This window comes from Furipterus horrens, unplaced genomic scaffold, assembly GCF_987537825.1.
Source record: "Furipterus horrens unplaced genomic scaffold, mFurHor1.1.pri manual_scaffold_21, whole genome shotgun sequence".
Classification (NCBI taxonomy): Eukaryota; Metazoa; Chordata; class Mammalia; order Chiroptera; family Furipteridae; genus Furipterus; species Furipterus horrens.
The window spans coordinates 2,778,898-2,802,899 of record NW_028327191.1 but is presented as its reverse complement, the minus strand read 5'-3'; the positions used below and the strand labels follow the sequence as shown (position 1 = coordinate 2,802,899).

General features: G+C 49.5%; 1 protein-coding gene across 1 annotated transcript in view; it reads left to right on the top strand.

Moving 5' to 3' along the window:
* Nucleotides 1-24,002, top strand: part of LOC149990248 (uncharacterized) — a 57,217-nt gene that overhangs the window by 9,460 nt on the left and 23,755 nt on the right. Inside the window, exon 6 of the mRNA XM_090265634.1 lies at nt 3,466-3,559. Within this exon, the coding sequence (XP_090121760.1) occupies nt 3,466-3,559 (94 nt within the window). The remainder of the gene's footprint in view (nt 1-3,465; nt 3,560-24,002) is intronic.

The following is a 24,002-nucleotide window of genomic DNA, read 5'->3' as shown; positions in this document are numbered from 1 at the left end:
GGAATGTGGGGGAGCCCCCGTGGGGGACAGCCACCTGGGGATAATTGGGAGGGCTGAGTGCAGATGAGTTTTCCCAGGTCTGTGAATACATTCTTTCAATAGAAGGTGCCTTTTCTTCAGATGAAAAGAAGAAAACCTCAATTACCTTCCCCTGAGAAGGCGGGTGTGGGAGAGTGTGTGTGTCCCCTGTGGGGGCCGCGGTCCCCGGGGGCCCCTTGCCCTTGTGTGTGCCTTCAGAGACGCAGACAGGGCGCTGCACAATGGCACGCTTCACCAGCCACCCCGGCAGCGCGACCCTGGCCGTGCTCCTGCGCCTAGTTCTAGGGCTTTCTTTTTGCAAGTTTCTCAGGAGGAAGAATCAGTCGCTGTGCCTGTAAACAAGCATTTGATCAAACTGGGCCCGGTGCCCGAGAGACAGCCGAAGAGGCAGAGTAGGGCCAAGGGACGGAACTCCAGGATGGAAAGTTGGGGCGGGAGCACAGTCGGGGGGCCAAAGGCTGACCACATGTCGGTGCTGGGCGTCCAGCGCGGAGATGCGTGGCTCCTGCTGCCCTTCTGGCCCTTCCTTGGGGCCACCTCCTAGGTGGAAAGAGTTGTTCCTACCAGGCTGAGAAGTTGGGGCTCGGGGGTCCACAGGGCCTTGCTGGGGTTGGGGAGGATGGGAGGAGTCAGCATGGCCCTTGGGGACGGGCAGCCCTGAGCAAGGGGCCCCACTGAGTTGGAGGGCATGTTAGTGCCACCACTGTCCCCTGGGAACCCGGGCACAGTGCCTGCATGAGAGGAAGGAATCCCAGGACTGGCCTTGGCCCCACGTAGTGGTTACAGCACCAGCTTCTAGGCCTCAGTTTCCCCATCTGTAGAGTGAGGCTGTAGCCTGTCACGCCTGCCTATTGCATAAGGCAGAAGATGCCCAGGAATCAGTACTGGGAAGGCAAGGGCCCTGCTTCACCAGAGGAGGACCCAGAGGTCCCAAGTGTCCTGATGGGTCCCCCCTAGTCTCCTGGCTGGGCTTGGGATGAAGGCAATACTCAGGATGGGTCAGGTGGTCCGAGGAGAGAGACTCAGGACCCAGGGTCAGGCAGCAGCCCTCAGAGGCCTCCTGGGCGCCTGGTTCCAGCCCATGCACAGCACCAGCCCCGGGTGACCTTGGCCCCTGGCTGCAGCCCTCTGGGCCTCAGTTTTCCCATCTGTGAAATGGCGCAGGGCCACGTTGCCATTATCTGAGGGCCTTTGGAGCTCTGGGCTCCTTCTGGCTGCCTCTGGTCATCTGTGGCTTGTCGGTTGGCTTGTTGAGTTAGGGGGCTGAGGTCCCTGGTCCACTACCCTCCTAGGGGTCTGCTTTAGAGGTGAGGAAACCCGATCCCAAGGTGGCAGCTCCAGCTGTGAGACCCACTGCGGTGGCTGGTCCCGCTGCACCGGCCTGGCACTACGGTTGCAGTCACAGAGGCCGCCTGGTCAGCCTTCTGTGGACGCTGATTCTAACAGTGCTCACTCCCCACTCCAGCTCCACAGAGCTGTTTGGTGCAAGGATTGCGTTTCCTGGAGCGCTTTTCCAAGTGGGTGGGATGCCAGCCAGGCCTGGAAAACCTCTCAGGCCTGTGGAGCGGTCCCTGTGTAATGAGACGGGCCCGTGGCCACAGTCCCAGGAGGTGCGGCTGGCTGCACCCTCCCCTGTGGCTCAGCCCCGCGCCCTGTGGGCGCCTTGGCCCACTTAGCTGAGAACTTCCTTAAAATGCCATCGGGGGGTGGCAACTTCTGGAAAAGTGGTCAGCACCGGGGCTTGTGCCGCTCTGCCCATGGCAGCCCCGGCTCTGCAGACTTGCCCAGCTCCCTCTGCGCACCCGTGCGCCATGATCAAGAGCTCCCAGCCCCTCTGCCAGGCCCCCACCACTGTATTGCCGTGGTGGGCCGCAGCCTTTGTTGGGTGACCTTGGTTACTTACAATACCCGCAAGTTGCAATGAGAAATCAAAAAACTTGCCAGCCTCAATTAGATCGGCAGCCCGCCTCTCCCAAGGCTGCCTCTGCCATTCTCTCCATTAACGGGACCCGTGCGCCAAATAGGCCCTAATTCTCTCTAATTGCCCACTCCTGAAGCAAAGAGTGAAATTCCAGGAAGAGGCGGACGTAAACATCCTTCTCAGCCAGGCTAGCTGGAGTCAGAGAGACGGTGGAGGGGCTGGCCAGAGCGAAGGGGACAGGATTTCAAAAGATGTCCCAATTACCTCTCCCATTTTCAGAAATGCGCCCGTAATGCGCTTCGCAAAGGTACAGGAAATGAGCTCGGCAAAGACCTTGTGTTTGTCGGGGAAGTTCTAAGAGGGAGGTCTTGCCGCAACAGGTAGGGAGCGGGCAGGCTGATTGTGTAAACGAAAGGCTCTATTTCTGGAAATCATCATTTTATTAAAAATAATCTTTTCACGTCTTTCCCGCCCTAAACATCCGCGGTTATTTGTACCAGAGACGGGCCCGATCAGTGAGGTCCTGTTTACCTCCAGTCAAGTGACGGAGCTTGAATATTCTAAGCCTGTTACGCCGTGGGGGGCGGTGTCAGCGGGCCGGCCCACTGGCACTCCCCGCGTGGGTCCCGCCGCATGTGCACATGACGCGGTCTCGCAGCAGGCTGCGCGGCGGCTGCTCCTCTGGACCCCGTGAGGAGGCCTTGCGCTCTCCTTTGGTTCCAGACAGCGGGCGCCTCGTCTCTGCGGCTTCTCTGACATTTGTTCAGGTTACAGCCCAGCACCATGCTATTAACGCACCAGGGCCCACCCGGGGCTGGCACATGGAGCTTTGAAACCACGGCTGCGTCTCCACCAAGCAGCCTGGGTCTGCACAGAAGTTAGTCCAGGGCGATCAGGAACTCTGGGGGCCCCCGGAGCAGAAGCATGAAGCTGCTCCGAGTTTCATCAGTCCCGTTAAAATCGCAAGGAGACCAAACCAGAACACACCCCAGAGTACTTTCCCGGCTCCTGTTCCTGGGGGAGGGGTCCTGTCTGGTCCGTGTCACTGCACTTTCTGGCCCTGGAGTCACTCTGGATGCCACGGGCTCCTGGGGAGGGACACGCATGTCTCAGGTGGTACCCAGCACAAAACAGAGGTCCCACGGCCTTCAGAGAACTGCCCGGCGCAGTGCCCTTCCTTCCAGGAGTGCCCTTCTAGGGAGACTCCTACCCACCCTCTGCCCAGCTCCACTCTGGTGTGGGCAACGGCCCTGAACTTGGGTTTCAGGAAACAGCTCTGAGCACATGGGCTAGCAGCAACCCTCGGGCTCCCGGGTTGGGAGCCAGGTGCCACCCGGCCCCCTGCGCCCACCCGCCCCACTGTGGGCGAGGCTGGGGTGGAAGGTCACAGGCCAGTGAGCACCTGACCCAGTGCCCTGAAAAGTGAGGCTTGGTTTCACCAGTTCCACACGTGCCAGAAGTTGGGGTGGCCCTGCTTCATGCCGTTGGGTGAGGTTCCCGTCCAGTGACTAGTGCTTTGTCATTCCAGCCGAAGCCCCCGTCCGGAATCCTTTGGGAAGGGACCTCAGACACACCCCAGCACCCTCCCCCTGCGAAACCGTAAGTTCCTAGAGTGTGGGGCGCACGTCCATAGCCTCTTCCGTGCGGGAGGGGGGCTGCCACTTGGAGCACACTGCCAGGCGAGCCTCGTGTGAGGGCCCAGTGGGCACGGCTGGGGGTCCGCGTGCGGGGAGGTGCGTGCCCCTCTGCCTGTCCAGTGGGGGCCTGGGGGCTCGTGTTCTAAGGCAGGAACTCTGGCACCTTTCTGTTGTGGCAGAGAAGTCTACAGGCAGCTTCAGTGCTGGACCCCAAAAGCACTACTCTTTCACTCCTCCGAGTGAGCGGCCCTTTCATTTCTGAGAGTCCCTCGAGCTCCTTGGGCTGCAGGGCAGACTGGGGTGGGAGCGCCCTGCACAGGCCGAGGAGAGGCCTCAGCTGAGGGGCCCGCCTCACAAATAGGCCTTCAGCTCCAATGACCTTGCTCACCCACTTGAAATGTCTGGAAAACAGAATGGGCAGATTTTCTGTCTTCAAAGTGTCCGGCTAACCCTCTTCAAGTTCCTTATTGTTTGGGACCGAGACACTCAGTGATGGTAATGGGTAGTGCCTTTTGTATTTGCCTTGAAAGGCCAAAATATTTTTATGTTGCCCCAGACAAAGCAGTCTATTGAAAAATGACCCCCACATCCATGGTTTTCCCACCGGGGAGGCCACACACAACATCTGTGTGTCTGTGTGTACACCCGCATCTTGGAATTGCATTCGCATGGGGATGGCCATTGACAGGGTCCAGGGAACACGTGTGCCCCCCCCCACTGGTCTCGGGTGCAAGCCCCGGGCGGGCGTGGCTGCGCTGTCGTTTGCCACACCCGTGCCTGCACCTGCCACATGGATGCATTAGAAACAGTGGGTTGTGCACACCTCGGGATTGGTGGTGAACTTGGTAAAAGGAAAAGGAAACTCTAAGACATGGTGATTGTTCATTTGGTTTGGTTGGGACGCCATCTTGCTGGCACCGTACCTATTTCATGGTCCAAATAACGGAGCGGGTGGCCGGCGGGACAGAAACCTGACAGAATGGCGAATCGGACGAGTAGGCCAAGAAGTGGGCGGGCCAGGTGAGGGCGGGCATGGAACGGGGTCCAATTTGATGCATCTGCAATATGTAAGTCAATAAAATACTGAATCGATATGTAAATAAGGGCACACACGAACCAATATCAGGCTGTCATGGACCAAGGAATGTGTGCAGTTTGACTATAGAGCACGTAGAAGAATAAAAGTTTTATACAAGAGTGAAGAGCGGACTCCTACGGGCCCACGTGGAGGACCGGGAGTCCCCATTCCCTTGTCCCCATTCCCTTTGCTCCCACGGGCCCTCGAGTTGGTCCGGGAGTTGCCTCTCCTCTCCACCCCTCCCTCCTTTGTTCCCTCAACAAACTCTCTGCCTGCTTAAAAAAAAAAAAAGTCAATCTTTGGAAATGCATCAACGAATGGTGTAAAAATTTGCTGAAGGGGTAGATTTTACGTAAAGTATTCTCATCACATATGATAAGTTAAGGGGATGGGAGGGGACTCTCAGAGGTGATTGACAGGCTTGTGGATGTGGTTGTATCTCCAAACTCATATGGATGTATCTATACATTTATTATATATGGCTTTTTGTCCAAAATGTAAGAATTAAAAAGATAAAGAGAAAGGAATTGGAGGAACACCACGGACCCAGGGTGAGGATGAGATTAGGAGACCCATCAAAAGGAAAAGTTGCAGGAGAGAAGGAACAGGCAATTGAAAGGTAGGAAGAAAATGGCAAGAGCAAAATAATAAGTAAAAGGAAGAAAGAATTTTTTTAAAATTAGGAGATGGGTAACTATACAAGGTAGATTGTCAGGCACTTACAAACTGAGCACTGGGATTCATAGTCCATGTATGTGCCCGGCACAGAAAAGTAAACAACAAAGAAAACGTTAAATGAATAATTAGAAAAAAAAGAGGCACCAGGGGACCAAAGGTGGGAGTTAACTTTAACCAAGTTTAAAAGAAAAACTAGGCACACATCAGTAAGTAAACAGCGAAAGGAAAGAACCCGCCGCCCCCGCCCCCAGGAAGAAGAGTGGCCGAGTGGGCAGTGAAGTACGCGGTGTCCTGCGTGGCGGGTGGGCGTGAGGGACTTTGAGCTGCTGGCCGGGCAGCCGGGCTCTGTTACGGGAAAGGGTGACAGAGGAGAGAATAAACAAAGCATCTAACTGCGGCCGCAGAGCCTCGGGAGGGGCGTAGCAGGTGTCAGGTACAGGCGCGCAGGCCTGGGGGTGCTGAGGCCAGAGGGAGGGGTGGGGTTCAAGGCAGCCCCGCGGCAGCGTTGGGGCGAGTCCGAGTCTGAGGCCGCAAAACAGTGTGTCCGCGTGACAAGTGGGGCGATGAAGGAAGCCAAGGTGGGGCGGGGGGCCGGGGGGCCGCAGCGGTCCTGAGGAGCGCGCTGGGGGGCTTTCAGGAACGCCTCTGGGCGGAAGTCTGGCAGTGAGAGCAGGGAGGTGCGGGAGGGCGGGGAAAGCTGCAGAAGGGACATGGGCAGGGCCGCGGGGTGGTCCATTCCACTAACGGGGGGCTGGACACCCAAGGAAGGGAGAGAAACCAGGATGGGAGAAAGGATGAATGAATGGAGGAAGGAGAGAAGGGTGGGTGTTGGCCAGGGGCAGGGCGGTTCATCTGTCCCCGGACACTGAGATCCAAAAACGGAAGAGTGGAAGAAAGAAGGAACGAGATTGTGAAAGGGAGAAAGAGCGAAGACGGGAAACAAACATACAAATGATCTAAAAAAGGAGAAAGCCAATTAGTTAACAAACAGAAGTACGTGCATATGTGGGAGAGGGTCGTTCTAGGAATGAGGCTGAGGGCGCATGAACCGGGCCCTGTGATTAACTCACACCTGTGCTCCTGATGCGGGCACCCACCCGTGCACCCAGGAAACAGCGCGCAGCTGACACATGGGAGGGACGACCCCCGTGGGCCGGGGAGGGGAGGACTCACCACCGACAGATAATCGTGGAGCCAATTAGGCGCACCTGCCAGCGAGCAGGGACAAGAGACTGATTGCAGGGGAAAGGCTGAATGGGTGCACGTATGCATGAATGAAGGAAAGAATGAGGAGAAAGATCTGCAGTGACTGGTGGGGGGGGGGTGGAGGGCTTAGGGTTCAGCCAGTCCCTGGGGCCTGGTCTCGAAAAGAATGAAAGGCAGAAAGATTGAAAGGCTGGTAGACAAATAATTAAGATGGGGAGAAAAGTCAACATAAATAAAAGGAGTAAAAAAGATAATAAGTGGGTCAAATAATGACATGTATGAGAGGGGACCGGTCAGCCCCTGTCACCCACATTGATTCAGATCTGTGGCCCCGAAGTTTATAAGTAAACAATACCACACACAAAGGACTGAGAGAACCTGTGTCTCATGGGAAAGCAAGTCTGAAAAGCAGAAGGAAAGACTGAGAGAAAGAGGTAGGGAGAGCAATGAAAATAGACACGGAGGAAAAGGCACTTACGGGGATGAGTCCTTAAATATAATGGGCCAGCATTTGTCATGAAATACAATGAGTGGCAGAGAGAGCGCTGCATCAGTAAAAAAGCCGCATGTCTATAAAGAGCAGGAATTAACAAAGCAATGGTGGTGTGAATGAATGAATGAATGAGTGAGAGATGATGATTCCAGTGAATTCGCTTCTGCCCCAGGGCTCAGAAGGATAAAATAATGCAAAGAAGAGAAAGCAAGGAAGGGAGCGCACACAGAATTGTGACAAGGCAGATATACGCAATAAAAACATATTGAGTGAATAAATATGTGTATGAATGTATGAGACAGGACCGTGCCAGGACAAAAACCTGAGGTGACATCCTGACTCCGAGTGGGGGCTGGGGGAAGCCTGAGCTCTTCCCTAAAGGAAGCAGCAGTACCAGGAGTGAGAGCGGAAGGACCCCCTCTCTCGGAGGGGTGTTGAGAAGGCTCGGGAAGCACAGGGACAGTTGGCCCGACTCTGAGCACCTGAGGGCTGTAAGTGGGAGGATGGATAGTGGGACAGAGGAGGGACAGGAAGGATGACTGGGCTGGGGGTGGCCGCTCTAGGAATGGCCGGGCCCGCCCCGGTCACCTGCGCTCCCTAAATGCGAACAGGTGCAGGGAAAAAGGAGGCGGAGTTAGAGCAGGAGGTGAGGCTCTAAGATGAAACTAAGGGATAGAGAAGGGGACCCCTCCGGCAACCCATGGGAAGGGGACACGGGCGCATCTGACATCGGAAGGCCGCTGCGGCTGCCGACGCGGTGGCCATTAGTCCTGAAGATGGATGAGGCCTTCTTAGCCCGAGTTGAGGGCACGGGAACATGAGAATTTAAGAAAAAAAAAAGTGAAAAAGGCAGATAATAAACAAACAACCAGAGTGATAAATGGCTACTTAAGGGAGGTTGTGTGAACAGAGATTATAATTGGTTTACGTACATAGTCCTTAAATAGATAAATACACCTTTCAAAGACTAAATGAAAAATTGAGGCAACAGCAGCCCCCAGACAGACACTGCAATAAAATATATGCAACTGAGGTTCATAAATAAAAGAATAAATACTAGCTGTAAAAGGTGACTAAATGCAGGGAAGAAAAATTGCAAATGCAAATAAGTACATGGGCCCGTAGTGTTTATTTCGCACGTGGGGCTTTGACTAACACAGTTATTTCCCAGGAGACCTAGTTGGTAAAAAAACAAAAAGCACCCCTAAACAAGAAAGGAAGGACAGATGGGTGAGCGCGTGGGTGAGAAAGGGGGCCGCACAGACCGGAGATGAGGGTGTCTCGTGTGGGACCACTGGCTGGGCCTTCTGTGCACTGAGGATGGAAGGGACAGTGGGAGGTCGGGAGCCAGAAGTGGCCTGAGGGCGCCCAGAGGCAAACCTCCAGGGATCTGGTTCCTGCAGCTTTCTAAACTGTCCCAGGGCACCATCCGGCCCAGGCTTCTACAGGGCGGCCTCCTGCCTGCCTCACCTTGGGGTTCTGGGGCAGGGGCACCTCAACCCAGGTGTGCAGAGGTAGTCCCGGGGTCCTGGCCCCCGGCCGTGGCATCCCCAGCGCCTTTCCAAGGCCGTCCAGCGTGCTCTGTGTTTTGGCAGAGAGCGCATTTGCACTGGGTTGAAGTTGTCCTCCTGGGGGGCCGTAGGCAGGTGTGGGGGCTGTTGGTACTGCCGTTCCCAGCCCCGTGCACTCCCTGGTTCTGTAATGGACAGGATTTGTGTAGGTGTGTGTGTGTTTGTCCCTCAAAACAAGGTCCAAACTCCCTCTCAGCTTCCCGATTCCTACTTGGGACATGAAAAAAGAAATGGACTTTAATAAGTGCCCTTGAGCAGGAGGAGAGAGCGGGACTGGGCCCAGGGTCCGTGGCTGGGAGAACAGGGAGCCCCAGGGCGTCAGGGTGGAGGCAGAGCTGATATTTGGTCTGGAGGTGGGGTACGGGGTGGTTGCAGGGATGATTCATGGTGGTAGGGGGAGGAGCTACACTTGCAGTGACTCGGGATCGTGGGTGGGAACAGGGCGTGGCCAGGCACAGGTGGGAGCCGGGGCGGCTGCTCTAGTCCAGGCCAGCAATGCCAAAGTCCGTGGGGGTCAGCAAAGAGAGGGGAGCTGCAAATTAGAGCTACAGGGCTTGCGGACAGGATGTGAGGGGCTGTGAGGGGCTCAGGGGCTCCCACGCTTCTAGTTTGGGCCCTGGGTGAAAACGATGTGCAGAAGATGGAGCACATGGGATTCATGTGTCATGAGCCACCCTTTGGTGCCTCCCGTGCTCTGTGTCTAGGCCACGTGAGCAGGACTGCAAGGACCTGATGTAGTGCTGGGGCTTTGCTCTTCTCCTCTTGCAGAACCTGGGGCTCTAGGCTCTGCCTCTGCTGGCCTGAAGCCTGGGGCGCACTTGTTAGCCACCCCTGGGTATACTTGCTAAGGTGGGGTTCCATAACAGCCTCCTAGCCAGCCCAAGGGGCATGCTGTGGGTCAGGATGGCAGTGGGAGGGGCCTGGAGAAGGAGACACTAAGAGGGTCTTTCTGAAGAACCCTCGTTGGGTTGTTTAAAAAGTTAGCTGAGGCTCAGAAAGACAAAGTGTTAGTTTTGGAATGGGGAGGGAGAGGGTGTCCCAGCCATGGGCACAGAGAAGATATGGAGGAACAAGAGGACCCCCCAGGAGAGCGCCTAATGTTCTAGGGGCTGTCAGGATAGGCCAGTGGGAGAAGCTCCAGGGAGACTCAGTTGTGTCCAAGTGGTGGGCAGGTGGGATTTGATGATTTCTGTCTTAGGAATGCGGAAAGCATGAGGACCATTGGGTCAGGGCTCTTAGAGTCCTTGGTTCTTGGATCTGGAACTCTAAGGCTCCCTAGTTCTGAAATGCTGAGAGTCAGGACAAGAGCCGGGGTAGAATTCCCACTTGAACCTACATCTCTCTGTGACCCACGTGGGGTGGGATCTCAGCCCTCCTCCCTGATAATGGCTTACCTTCAGTGTGCGTTTCTTTCTCTTAACTTGTTAGAGCAAAGACCACTTTTGTCTCTTCACTTGACCTTTGTGTGCACCCTGTGCCCAAATCCTTGTGCTGGTGTCACCAGGAGTTACAACTTTCCTGGAATACCCTTGAGACCACCAACTCCTCCTGGGGGAAGCCTGGCTCCAAGGCTGGCCTTCCAGAGGATGGGGGTTGGAGGCCGGGCCTTGGGGAACACAAGCCAATGGCCCCTTGCATTCCTAACGTAGGTGTAAGTGGCACACGACCTAGAGAAGGAGGCCATCCATCACCCTGACACATCACTCATCTTTCTTTCTCCCTTTCAAATTCTTGTATATAGCACAATTAAAAAACGAACATCTGTTCTTTTAATGACCTAACTGCCATTCCTCACCACATACACTTTTTTAGTTCTACCTTTTCCATTTAATAATCTGTTTTAAACATTTTTCTTTTTTCCATAGTCTTCATCAACTCATCGGATGCCTTGTGACCCATTATTCATAACACCTACCTGCTCTTGTTATGCGTAGCATCTTTCTTTTTAATGCCACATATTATTTCATAGCTAATGGCTTAGCACACCCACATTTTTTCATTCTTAAGAATTATTTTCCTACCCCCAGAAATGATTACTGCTTCATGACATGTCGGTTTCTCAGGCTACGCTGTGAACCACTAGGGCAGAAGACTGTTGAATCGATGTTTGCACCTCCAATGCCAATAATGTTACAGATACTAAGTGGGTTCTTCTTGGATGAGTAGATGGAAGGATAGGTGAGAACCTGAATGGGTGTGTGGGTGGTGGGCTGAGGGTGAGAGGCCGGAAGGCCGGATGGTGCTATAGTGACTGGGCGCTTGGTTGGTTGATGAATAAGAGGACGAGAGGGCGGATGAAGATGGGAGCGTGTGAGTTAGTGGTCGTGATGGAGGAGAGGATGGAAAGACAGATGAAGGTGTGAGTGGTTAGTGGTTGGCCGGTGGAGAGGCTGTAAGTATGGAGGAAGATGTGAGTGAGTGGTTAGTTGTTGGCTGATGGATGAGAGAATAGAAGGGTGGGTGAAGATGGGAAGGAATGGGTGAGTGCTTGATGGGTATAAGGATGAAAGGGTTGGTGAAGATGGAAGTGTGGGTCACTGGTTGACTGTTGGATGAGAGTGTGGGTGGGGACATAGATGTAGTGAGTGGGTGAGTGCTTGGCTCGTGGGAGAGAGGATGGATGAAGAAGTAGTGACTGGGTGACTTTTCCTAATAGAGGGAGGAGGGATGAAGTTGTGAGTGCGGGTCAGTGCTTGGTTAGTCGGTGAAAGGCTTGAAGGATGGATGGAGATGTGGTGAGTGAATGAACGATTGCTTGTTATATTAGAGGATGGAGGGATGGATGAAGGCGCAGTGCATGGGCGACTGGTTGTCCTCTGCATGAGAGAACGGAGGATGGGTGAAGGTGTAGTGAGTGGAAAACGATAGATGGGATCGGAGCCATGTTTGAAGATGGAACAGTTGGGTGATTGATTGGTTGATGGATGAGGTTGGAAAAATGTGTGACTGGTTGATTTGTTTGCTGATGGTGAGAAAATGAAGGGAGGGATGAAGATGAGAATGTCAATCAGTGGTTGGCTGGTGGATGAGAGGGTGGAGGGAGGGATGAAGAGGTAGTGAGTGGTCAGTGATTGGCTAATGGATGAGAGGGTGTAGGGGTGGAAGGCTGGGTGATGATATGCATGATGGAGGAGAAGATGGATGGAAAGATGGGTGAAGATGTAGTGAGCTGGTGATGGTTGGCTAATGGGTGAGACGATGGGTGAATGGATGAGTATATAGGGGTGGTCAGTTTTGGCTAATGGGTGAGATGATGGAAGGATGGATTAAGATGTGATTGAATGGGTGGGTGGGTGGCTGATAGATGAAATGATGGAAGGACAGATGAAGATGTAGTCAGTGAATGTTTGGCTGATGGCTGAGAGGATGGAGGGATGGATGAGTATGTGAGTGTGGTCAGAGGTTAGCTGATGGGCGAGAGCATGGGAGGATGAATGGAGGTGTAGTGAATAAATCAGTCACTGGCTGGTGAGTGAAAGGATGGAAAAATAGAGGGAAGAATGAAGATGTGAATGATGTCAGTTTTGTGCTACAGATTAGAGGATGAAAGGATGAATGAAGATGCGAATGTGTGTGAGTGACTGGTTTTGGATGAGCAGATGGAACAATGGATGATGATGTGAATGAGTGATCGGCTGGTGAATGAGATGATGTCAGTATGAAGATGTGAATGAGTAGTCACTGGTCTGCTGATGGGGTGATAGGATGGAAGGATGGAGGAAGGCGTCGTGAGTGAATGAATGATTGGCTGACGGATGAGAGGATGGAGGGATGGATGAAGATGTGAGCATAGGTCAGTGGCTCGCTGATAGGTGAGAGGTTTGAGGGATGGATGATGATGTAGAGAGTGAATGGTTGTTGTATTAGAGGAGGGAGGGATGGATGAAGAAGTAGTGAGTGGGCGATTGTTTGCCTGGTGGGTTAGATGATGGAGAAAATGATGAAGATCAGTTTGTGGGTCAGTGGTGGCCGATAGATGAGAGGATTGAAGGATAGTTGAATGTGTAGTAAGCGAGGAATGATTGGGTGTTGGATGAGATAGTGGAAAGATGGGTGGAAGTGTGAGTGGGCCACTGGTTGGCTAAAGGATGAGAGATGGAGGGGTGTATGAAGATGTAGTGAGTGGCTGTGAATGAGAGGATGGAAGAATGGAAGGATGGATGATGATGTACTGAGAGGGTGATTCACTGGCTAATTGATAGGGATGGAAAATGGGGTGAAGATGTGTATGGGTGACTGGTTGGCCCAGTGGATTGTAATACTGGAGATGGATGAATTTGTAGTGACTGGTCAGTGATTGGCTAGTGGATGAGGGGTTGGAAGGGTGGAAGGGTGGATGATGATGTAGTCAGTGGGTGAGCTGTTGGCTGTTGAATGGGAGAAAAGAAAGATGGATGAAGATGTAGGGAGTTGGTGATTGGTTGGCTAAAGGATGAGAAGATGGAGGGATGGATGAAGATGTAGTGAGCGGCTAATGAGTGGGGGGTGGAAAAATGTAAGAATGGATGATGTAGTCATTGTATGAGTTGTTGGCTGATGAATGAGAGGCTGGAAGGATGTATAAGGTGTAGGGAATGAAGGAATGATTGCCTGATGGATGAGAGAATTGAAGGATGGATGAAGATACAGTGTGTAGTAGGTGATTGTTTAGCTGAATGATGAGGGAATTTAGGGATGGAAGGATGATGAGGATGTTAATGACTGGGTCAGTGGTTGGATGATGGATGAGAGGATGGATGGATGAGGTTGTAGTGAGTGAGTGAGAGATTGGCTGATAATTGAGGATATAGTTAGGAATGAAGATGGGAATGAGTGGTCAGTGGTTGGCTTATGGTTGAGAGAATGTTTGATGGTTGCAGATATAGAGTGAGTGAGTGATTGATGGTGAGAGAATGTGAGGATTTACGGGTAGATGAAGGTGTCAATAACTGGAGAATGTAAGGGCGAATGAAGGCATAGGGAGCAAATGAGTTATTGGATGATGCATGAATGGCTGGAAGAATGGAGGTATTGCTGGGATGTGAATGACTGGGTCAGTGGTTGGCTGATGTATGTGAGGTTGGAAGGAGGGATGAAGATGTAGTCAGCAGATGATTGGTTCACTGAAAGAGGAGAGGATGTAAGAAGTGATGAAGACATAGTGTGGGTGAGTGGTTTGTGACAGACGAGATGATGAAGGGGATTGAGAAGTAGTGAATGGCTTATTGGTTAGCTGATGAATGAGATGATGGAAGGAAGGACTGAAGATGGAGTGAGTGCCTGGCTGATATATGTAAGGATGGGTGCAGTAATTAATGTGTAGAGAGTGGGCAGTGATTCACTAATGGATGAGAGAATGACAAGGTGGAAGGATGAATGAAGAGGCAGTGAGTGGGTGAATGGTTGGCTGATTGATGAGAGGATGGGTGGATGGACAAAGATGTCATGAGTGTGTGAGAGTATTAGGCTGATGAATGAGAAGATGGAAGGACAGATGAAGGTGTTGTGAGTGAATGAATGATTGGGTGATAAATGAGAGGATGCAGGTAGGGTGAATATGTAGTAAGGGGGCGATCGGTTGGCTGATGGGTGAGAGGATGGATGGATGGATGAAGAGGTTGTGACTGGGTGACTTTTCCTGAAAGAGGAAGGAGGGATGGATGAAACTGAGTGTGGGTCAGTGGTTGACTGATAGGTGAGAGGCTTGAAGGATGGATAAAGATGTAGAGAGTGAATGAGTGATTGGTTGACTCTTATATTAGAGAATGGAAGGAGGGATGAAGATGTAGTGTGTGTGTGATTGGCTGGCAGATGTAGGAGAGTAAGGAAGAATGGATACAGGTGTAGTTAGTGGCTGACCGATTGGATTGGCTGATGGATGAAGATGTAGTGTGTGACGGAATGAATGACTGGCTGATAGATGAGAGAATGGAGCCATATTTGAAGATTTAATTGGTGTGTGATTGATTGGTTGATGGGTAAGAGGATGCTAGAATGAATGAAGATGTAGTGAGTGGATGATTGGTTGGCTGATGGGTGAGGATGGAAGGATGAATTAAAATGTAGTGAATGGTCAGTGATTGGCTAATGGATGAGAAGGTGTAAGGTTCGAAGGCTGGGTGATGATATGTATGATGGAGGACATGGAAAGATGGGTGAAGCTGTAGTGAGCTGGTGATGGTTGGCTAATGGATGAGACGATGGGTGAATGGATGAGGATATAGGGGTGGTCAGTTTTGGCTAATGGGTGAGATGATGGAAGGATGGATTAAGATGTGAATGAATGGGTGAGTGGTTGGCTGATAGATGATAAGAAGGAAGGATGGATGAAGAGGTAGTAAGTGAATGACTGGTTGGCTGATGGGTGAAAGGATGGGAGGGTGAACGGAGGTGTAGTGAATAAATGAGTCACTGGTTGGTGAACAAAAGGATGGAAAAATAGAGGGAAGAATGAAGATGTGAATGATGTCAGTTTTGTGCTTACAGATTAGAGGATGAAAGGATGAATGAAGATGTGAATGTGTGTGAGTGATTGGTTTTGGATGAGCAGATGGAACAATGGATGATGATGTGAATGAGTGATCGGCTGGTGAATGAGATGATGTCAGTATGAAGATGTGAATGAGTAGTCACTGGTCGGCTGATGGGATGATAGGATGGAAGGATGGAGGAAGGCGTCGTGAGTGAATGAATGATTGGCTGACAGATGAGAGAATGGAGGGATGGATGAAGATGTGAGCATAGGTCAGTGGCTCGCTGATAGGTGAGAGGTTTGAGGGATGGATGATGATGTAGAGAGTGAATGGTTGTTGTATTAGAGGAGGGAGGGTTGGATGAAGAAGTAGTGAGTAGGCAATTGTTTGCCTGGTGGGTTAGATGATGGAGAAAATGATGAAGATCGGTTTGTGGGTCAGTGGTGGCCGATAGATGAGAGGATTGAAGGATAGTTGAATGTGTAGTAAGCGAGGAATGATTGGGTGTTGGATGAGATAATGGAAAGATGGGTGGAGGTGTAGTGAGTAGGCGACTGGTTGGCTAAAGGATGAGAGATGGAGGGGTGATGAAGATGTAGTGAGTGTCTGTGAATGAGAGGATGGAAGAATGGAAGGATGGATGATGATGTACTGAGAGGGTGATTCACTGGCTAATTGATAGGGATGGAAAATGGGGTGAAGATGTGTATGGGTGACTGGTTGGCCCAGTGGATTGTAATACTGGAGATGGATGAATTTGTAGTGACTGGTCAGTGATTGGCTAGTGGATGAGGGGTTGGAAGGGTGGAAGGGTGGATGATGATGTAGTCAGTGGGTGAGCTGTTGGCTGTTGAATGGGAGAAAAGAAAGATGGATGAAGATGTAGGGAGTTGGTGATTGGTTGGCTAAAGGATGAGAAGATGGAGGGATAGATGAAGATGTAGTGAGCGGCTAATGAGTGGGGGGGTGGAAATATGTGAGAATGGATGATGTAGTCATTGTATGAGTTGTTGGCTGATGAATGAGAGGATGGAAGGATGTATCAGGTGTGGGGAATGAAGGAATGATTGCCTGATGGATGAGAGAATTGAAGGATTAATGAAGATGCAGTGGGTAATAGGTGATTGTTTAGCGAATGATGAGGGAATTTAAGGATGGAAGGATGATGAGGATGTTAATGACTGGGTCAGTGGTTGGATAATGGACTAGAGGATGGATGGATGAGGTTGTATTAAGTGAGTGAGAGATTGGCTGATAATTGAGGATATAGTTAGGAATGAAGATGGGAATGAGTGGTCAGTGGTTGGCTTATGGTTGAGGGAATGTTTGATGGTTGCAGATATAGAGTGAGTGAGTGATTGGTGGTGAGAGAATGTGAGGATTTACGGGTAGATGAAGGTGTCAATAACTGGAAAATGTAAGGGCGGATGAAGGTATAGTGAGCAAATGAGTTTTTGGATGATGCATGAATGGCTGGAAGAATGGAGGTATTGCTGGGATGTGAATGACTGGGTCAGTGGTTGGGTGATGTATGTGAGGATGGAAGGAGGGATGAAGATGTAGTCAGCAGATGATTGGTTCACTGAAAGAGGAGAGGATGTAAGAAGTGATGAAGACATAGTGTGGGTGAGTGGTTTGTGACAGACGAGATGATGAAGGGGATTGAGAAGTAGTGAATGGCTTATTGGTTAGCTGATGAATGAGATGATGGAAGGAAGGACTGAACATGGAGTGAGTGAAGGAATGCCTGGCTGATATATGTAAGGATGGGTGCAGTAATTAATATGTAGAGAGTGGGCAGTGATTCTCTAATGGATGAGAGAATGACAAGATGGAAGGATGAATGAAGAGGCAGTGAGTGGGTGAATGGTTGGCTGATTGATGAGAGGATGGGTGGATGGACAAAGATGTCATGAGTGTGTGAGAGTATTAGGCTGATGAATGAGAAGATGGACAGATGAAGGTATAGTGAGTGAATGAATGATTGGGTGATAACTGAGAGGATGCAGGTGGGATGAATATGTAGTGAGTTGGCGATTGGTTGGCAGATGGATGAGAGTAAGGAAGAATGGATTCAGGTCTAGTTAATGGCTGACTGATTGGATTGGCTGATGGATGAAGATGTAGTGTGTGAATGAATGAATGAATGAATGATAGATGAGAGAATGGAGCCATATCTGAAGATGTAATTTGTGTGTGATTGGTTGATGGATAAGAGGATGCTAGAATGAATGAGGATGTAGTAAGCGGATAATTGGTTGGCTGATGGATGAGGATGGAAGGATGGATTAAAATATAGTGAGTGGTCAGTGATTGGCTAATGGATGAGAGGGTGTAAGGGTGGAAGGCTGGGTGATAATGTGAGTGGTGAAGGAGAAGATGGAAAGATTGGTGAAGATCTAGGGAGTTGGTGATTGGTTGGCTAAAGGATGAGAAGATGGAGGGATGGATGAAGATGTAGTGAGCGGCCAATGAATGGGCGGTGGAAAAATGTAAGAATGGATGATGTAGTCATTGTATGAGTTGTTGGCTGATGAATGAGAGGATGGAAGGATGTATCAGGTGTAAGGGAATGAAGGAATGAATGGCTGATGGATGAGAGAATTGAAGGATGGATGAAGATACAGTGCATAGTAGGTGATTGTTTAGCTGAATGATGAGGGAATTTAAGAATGGAAGGATGATGAGGGTGTTAATGACTGGGTCAGTGATTGGATGATGGATGAGAGGATGGGTGGATGAGGTTTTAGTGAGGGAGTGAGAGATTGGCTGATAATTGAGGATATAGTTAGGAATGAAGATGGGAATGAGTGAGTGGTCAGTGGTTGGCTTATGGTTGAGAGAATGTTTGATGGTTGCAGATGTAGAGTGAGTGAGTGATTGATGGTGAGAGAATATGAGGACTTATGGGCAGATGAAGGTGTCAATAACTGGAGAATGTAAGGGCGGATGAAGGTGTAGTGAGCTGATGAAATATTGCCTGATTGATAACACATTAGAAGGTTGGATGAAGATTTAGCGAGTGGACTATTGGTTGTGTGATGGATAGAGAATGGAAGGATTGATGAACGTGTGAGTGTGGGTCAGTGGTTGGGCGGTGGATGAGAGAATGGAAGGAGGGATGAAGGTGTAGTGAGCAAATGAGTTATTGGATGATGCATGAATGGCTGGAAGAATGGAGGTATTGCTGGGATGTGAATGACTGGGTCAGTGGTTGGCTGATGTATGTGAGGATGGAAGGATGAATGAAGATGGAGTCAGCAGATGATTGGTTCACTGAAAGAGGAGAAAATGTAAGAAGTGATGAAGACATAGTTTGGTTGAGTGGTTCGCAGCAGACGAGATGATGAAGCAGTCGATAAGTAGTGAATGGCTTATTGCTTGGCTGATGAATGAGATGAAGGAATACCTGTCTGATATATGTAAGGATGGGTGCAGTAATTAATGTGTAGAGAGTGGGCTGTGATTTGCTAATGGATGAGAGAATGAGAAGATGGAAGGATGAATGAAGATGCAGTGAGTGAATGAATGATTGGTTGACTGATGAGAAGATGGGTTGATGGACAAAGATGTCATGGGTGTGTGAGAGTAGTAGGCTGATGAATGAGAAGATGGAAGGACGGATGAAGATGTAGTGAGTGAATGAATGATTGGGTGAGAAATGAGAGGATGTAGGTAGGATGAATATGTAGTGAGGGGGCGATCGGTTGACGAATGGATGATAGGATGGATGGATGGATGAAGAGGTTATGACTGGGTGACTGTTTTCCTGATAGAGGAAGGAGGGATGAATGAAGATGTGAGTGTGGGTCAGTGGTTGACTGATAGGTGAGAAGCTTGAGGGATGGATAAAGATGTAGAGAGTGAATGAATGACTTGTTGACTCTTATTTTAGAGAATGGAAGGAGGGATGAAGATGTAGGGAGTGCGTGATTGGTTGGCAGATGTAGGAGAGTAAGGAAGAATGGATACAGATGCAGTTAGTGGCTGACCGATTGGATTGGCTGATGGATGAAGATGTAGTGTGTGACGGAATGAATGACTGGCTGATAGATGAGAGAATGGAGCCATATTTGAAGATGTAATTGGTGTGTGATTGATTGGTTGATGGATGAGAGGATGCTAGAATGAATGAAGATGTAGTGAGTGGATGTTTAGTTGGCTGATGGGTGAGGATGGAAGGATGGATTAAAATTAGTGAGTGGTCAGTGATTGGCTAATGGATGAGAGGGTGTAAGTTTCGAAGGCTGGGTGATAATGTGAATGGTGAAGGAGAAGATGGAAAGATGGGTGAAGATGTAGTGAGCTGATGATGGTTGGCTAATGGATGAGATGATGGAGGGATGGATGAGGATATAGGGGTGGTCAGTTTTGGCTAATGGGTGAGACGATGGAAGGATGGATTGAGATGTGAATGAATGGGTGGGTGGTTGGCTGATCGATGATAAGAAAGGACGGATGAAGAGGCAGTAAGTGAATGACTGGTTGGCTAATGGCTGAGAGGATGGAGGGATGGATGAGTATGTGAGTGTGGTCAGAGGTTAGCTGATGGGCGAGAGCATGGGAGGATGAACGGAGGTGTAGTGAATAAATCAGTCACTGGTTGGTGAACAAAAGGATGGAAAAATAGAGGGAAGAATGAAGATGTGAATGATGTCAGTTTTGTGCTTACAGATTAGAGGATGAAAGGATGAATGAAGATGCGAATGTGTGTGAGTTACTGGTTTTGGATGAGCAGATGGAACAATGGATGATGATGTGAATGAGTGATCGGCTGGTGAATGAGATGATGTCAGTATGAAGATGTGAATGAGTAGTCACTGGTCGGCTGATGGGATGATAGGATGGGAGGATGGAGGAAGGCGTCGTGAGTGAATGAATGATTGGCTGACGGATGAGAGGATGGAGGGACTGATGAAGATGTGAGCATAGGTCAGCGGCTGGCTGATAGGTGAGAGGTTTGAGGGATGGATGATGATGTAGAGAGTGAATGGTTGTTGTATTAGAGGAGGGAGGGATGGATGAAGAAGTAGTGAGTGGGCGATTGTTTGCCTGGTGGGTTAGATGATGGAGGAAGTGATGAAGATCGGTTTGTGGGTCAGTGGTGGCCGATAGATGAGAGGATTGAAGGGTAGTTGAATGTGTAGTAAGCGAGGAATGATTGGGTGTTGGATGAGATAATGGAAAGATGGGTGGAAATGTGAGTGGGCCACTGGTTGGCTAAAGGATGAGAGATGGAGGGGTGTATGAAGATGTAGTGAGTGGCTGTGAATGAGAGGATGGAAGAATGGAAGGATGGATGATGATGTACTGAGAGGGTGATTCACTGGCTAATTGATAGGGATGGAAAATGGGGTGAAGATGTGTATGGGTGACTGGTTGGCCCAGTGGATTGTAATACTGGAGATGGATGAATTTGTAGTGACTGGTCAGTGATTGGCTAGTGGATGAGGGGTTGGAAGGGTGGAAGGGTGGATGATGATGTAGTCAGTGGGTGAGCTGTTGGCTGTTGAATGGGAGAAAAGAAAGATGGATGAAGATGTAGGGAGTTGGTGATTGGTTGGCTAAAGGATGAGAAGATGGAGGGATGGATGAAGATGTAGTGAGCGGCTAATGAATGGGGGGTGGAAAAATGTAAGAATGGATGATGTAGTCATTGTATGAGTTGTTGGCTGATGAATGAGAGGATGGAAGGATGTATCAGGTGTAGGGAATGAAGGAATGAATGCCTGATGGATGAGAGAATTGAAGGATGGATGAAGATACAGTGTGTAGTAGGTGATTGTTTAGCTGAATGATGAGGGAATTTAAGGATGGAAGGATGATGAGGATGTTAATGACTGGGTCAGTGGTTGGATGATGGATGAGAGGATGGATGCATGAGGTTGTATTAAGTGAGTGAGAGATTGGCTGATAATTGAGGATATAGTTAGGAATGAAGATGGGAATGAGTGGTCAGTGGTTGGCTTATGGTTGAGAGAATGTTTGATGGTTGCAGATGTAGAGTGAGTGAGTGATGGATGGTGAGAGAATGTGAGGATTTACGGGTAGATGAAGGTGTCAATAACTGGAGAATGTAAGGGCGGATGAAGGTGTAGTGAGCGGATGAAATATTTCCTGATTGATAACACATTAGAAGGATGGATGAAGATTTAGCGAGTGGATTATTGGTTGTGTGATGGATAGAGAATGGAGGGATTGATGAACGTGTGAGTGTGGGTCAGTGGTTGGGCGGTGGATGAGAGAATGGAAGGATGGATGAAGATGTAGTCAGCAGATGATTGGTTCACTGAAAGAGGAGAGGATGTAAGAAATGATGAAGACATAGTGTAGGTGAGTGGTTTGTGATTGATGAGATGATGAAGGGGTCGAGATGTAGTGAATGGCTTATTGGTTGGCTGATGAATGAGATGATGGAAGGAAGGACTGAAGATGGAGTGAGTGCCTGGCTGATATATGTAAGGATGGGTGCAGTAATTAATGTGTAGAGAGTGGGCAGTGATTCACTAATGGATGAGAGAATGACAAGGTGGAAGGATGAATGAAGAGGCAGTGAGTGGGTGAATGGCTGGCTGATTGATGAGAGGATGGATGGATGGACAAAGATGTCATGAGTGTGTGAGAGTATTAGGCTGATGAATGAGAAGATGGAAGGACAGATGAAGGTGTAGTGAGTGAATGAATGATTGGGTGATAAAAGAGAGGATGCAGGTAGGATGAATATGTAGTGAGGGGGCGATCAACCGATGGCTGATGGGTGAGAGGATGGATGGATGGATTAAGATGTGAATGAATGGGTAGGTGGTTGGCTGATAGATGATAAGAAGGAAGGATGGATGAAGAGGTAGTAAGTGAATGACTGGTTGACTGATGGGTGAAAGGATGGGAGGGTGAACGGAGGTGTAGTGAATAAATGAGTCACTGACTGGTGAGTGAAAGGATGGAAAAATAGAGGGAAGAATGAAGATGTGAATGATGTCAGTTTTGTGCTACAGATTAGAGGTTGAAAGGATGAATGAAGATGTGAATGTGTGTGAGTGACTGGTTTTGGATGAGCAGATGGAACAATGGATGATGAATGAGTGATCGGCTGGTGAATGAGATGATGTCAGTATGAAGATGTGAATGAGTAGTCACTGGTCTGCTGATGGGATGATAGGATGGAAGGATGGAGGAAGGCGTCGTGAGTGAATGAATGATTGGCTGACGGATGAGAGAATGGAGGGATGGATGAATATGTAGTGTCTTGGTGATTGTTTTCCTGATGAGAGGATGGGGGGACTGATGAAGATGTGAGCATAGGTCAATGGCTGGCTGATAGGTGAGAGGTTTGAGGGATGGATGATGATGTAGAGAGTGAATGAGTGATTGGTTGATGGATGAGAGAATGGAGGGATGATTGCAGATGTAGTGACTGGGTGATCATTTGCCTGATGACAGAATTGAGGGGTTGTGAGGATATGAATGTGGGTCGGGGGTTGGCTGATAGATGAGAGGTTTGAGGGATGGATGAAGGTGTAGTGAGTGGGCGGTTGGTTGGCTGATGGCTGAGAGGATGGATTGGTGGTTGGAGTGGTGAGTATGGATAAGTGGTTGGATGATGGATGAGAACATGGACGTATGGCTGAAGGTGTGTGATTTGTACGGTGGTTGGCTGATGAATGAAAGGGATGGAGTGATGGATGAAGATGTGAGTGGGTTATTGTTTGCCTAATACATGAGAGGGTGGAGGGATGGATGAAGATGTGACTGTGGGTCCATGATTGACTTAGGGATAAGAAAATGGAGGAAGAGATGGAGACGTAGTGAGTGTCAGTGAATTGGAAGGGAGGATGAAGATGTAATCAGTGGGTGAATGGCTGGCTGATGGGTGGGATCAAGGAAGGATGGATGGAAGTATAGTGAATGAACTAATAATTGGCTGATGGATGAGAAGGTGAAGGGAAGGATGAAGATTTAATGAGCAGTCAGTGATTGGCTAATTGCTGACAGCTGGAAGGATGGAGGGATGGATGAAAATGTATTGAATGGTTCGCTGATAGATGAGCAGAGACAGGGTAGTATGAAGATGCAGTGAGTGAGTGAGTGAGTGGTTGCCTGATTAAGGGGATGGAAGGGTAGGCTATGTGGGTATGTTTGGCTGATGTTTGGCTGATGGATGAGAGACGTGAAGGATGGAAATTGGATGAAGATGTTAATCACTGGGTCAGTGGTTGGCAGGTGAGTGATTGGCTGATGAATGAGAGGATGTAAGTATGAATGAAGCCGTGAGTGAGTGGCCAGTGATGGTTTATGGTTGAGAGAATGTCTAATGGGTGAAGATGTAGTGAGTGAGTGACTGTTTGACTGATGGTGAGAGAATGGGAGGTTTGAAGGATGGATGAAGATGTGAATAACTGGGTCAGTAGTAGGCTGATGGGTGAGAAAATGGGATGGTAAGTGAAGATGTAGGGAGTTGGTGACTGGTTGGCTAAAGGATGAGAAGATGGAGGGATGGATGAAGATGTAGTGAGCGGCTAATGAGTGGGGGGTGGAAAAATGTAAGAATGGATGATGTAGTCATTGTATGAGTTGTTGGCTGATGAATGAGAGGCTGGAAGGATGTATCAGGTGTAGGGAATGAAGGAATGATTGCCTGATGGATGAGAGAATTGAAGGATGGATGAAGATACAGTGTGTAGTAGGTGATTGTTTAGCTGAATGATGAGGGAATTTAAGGATGGAAGGATGATGAGGATGTTAATGACTGGGTCAGTGGTTGGATGATGGATGAGAGGATGGATGGATGAGGTTGTAGTGAGTGAGTGAGAGATTGGCTGATAATTGAGGATATAGTTAGGAATGAAGATGGGAATGAGTGAGTGGTCAGTGGTTGGCTTATGGTTGAGAGAATGTTTGATGGTTGCAGATGTAGAGTGAGTGAGTGA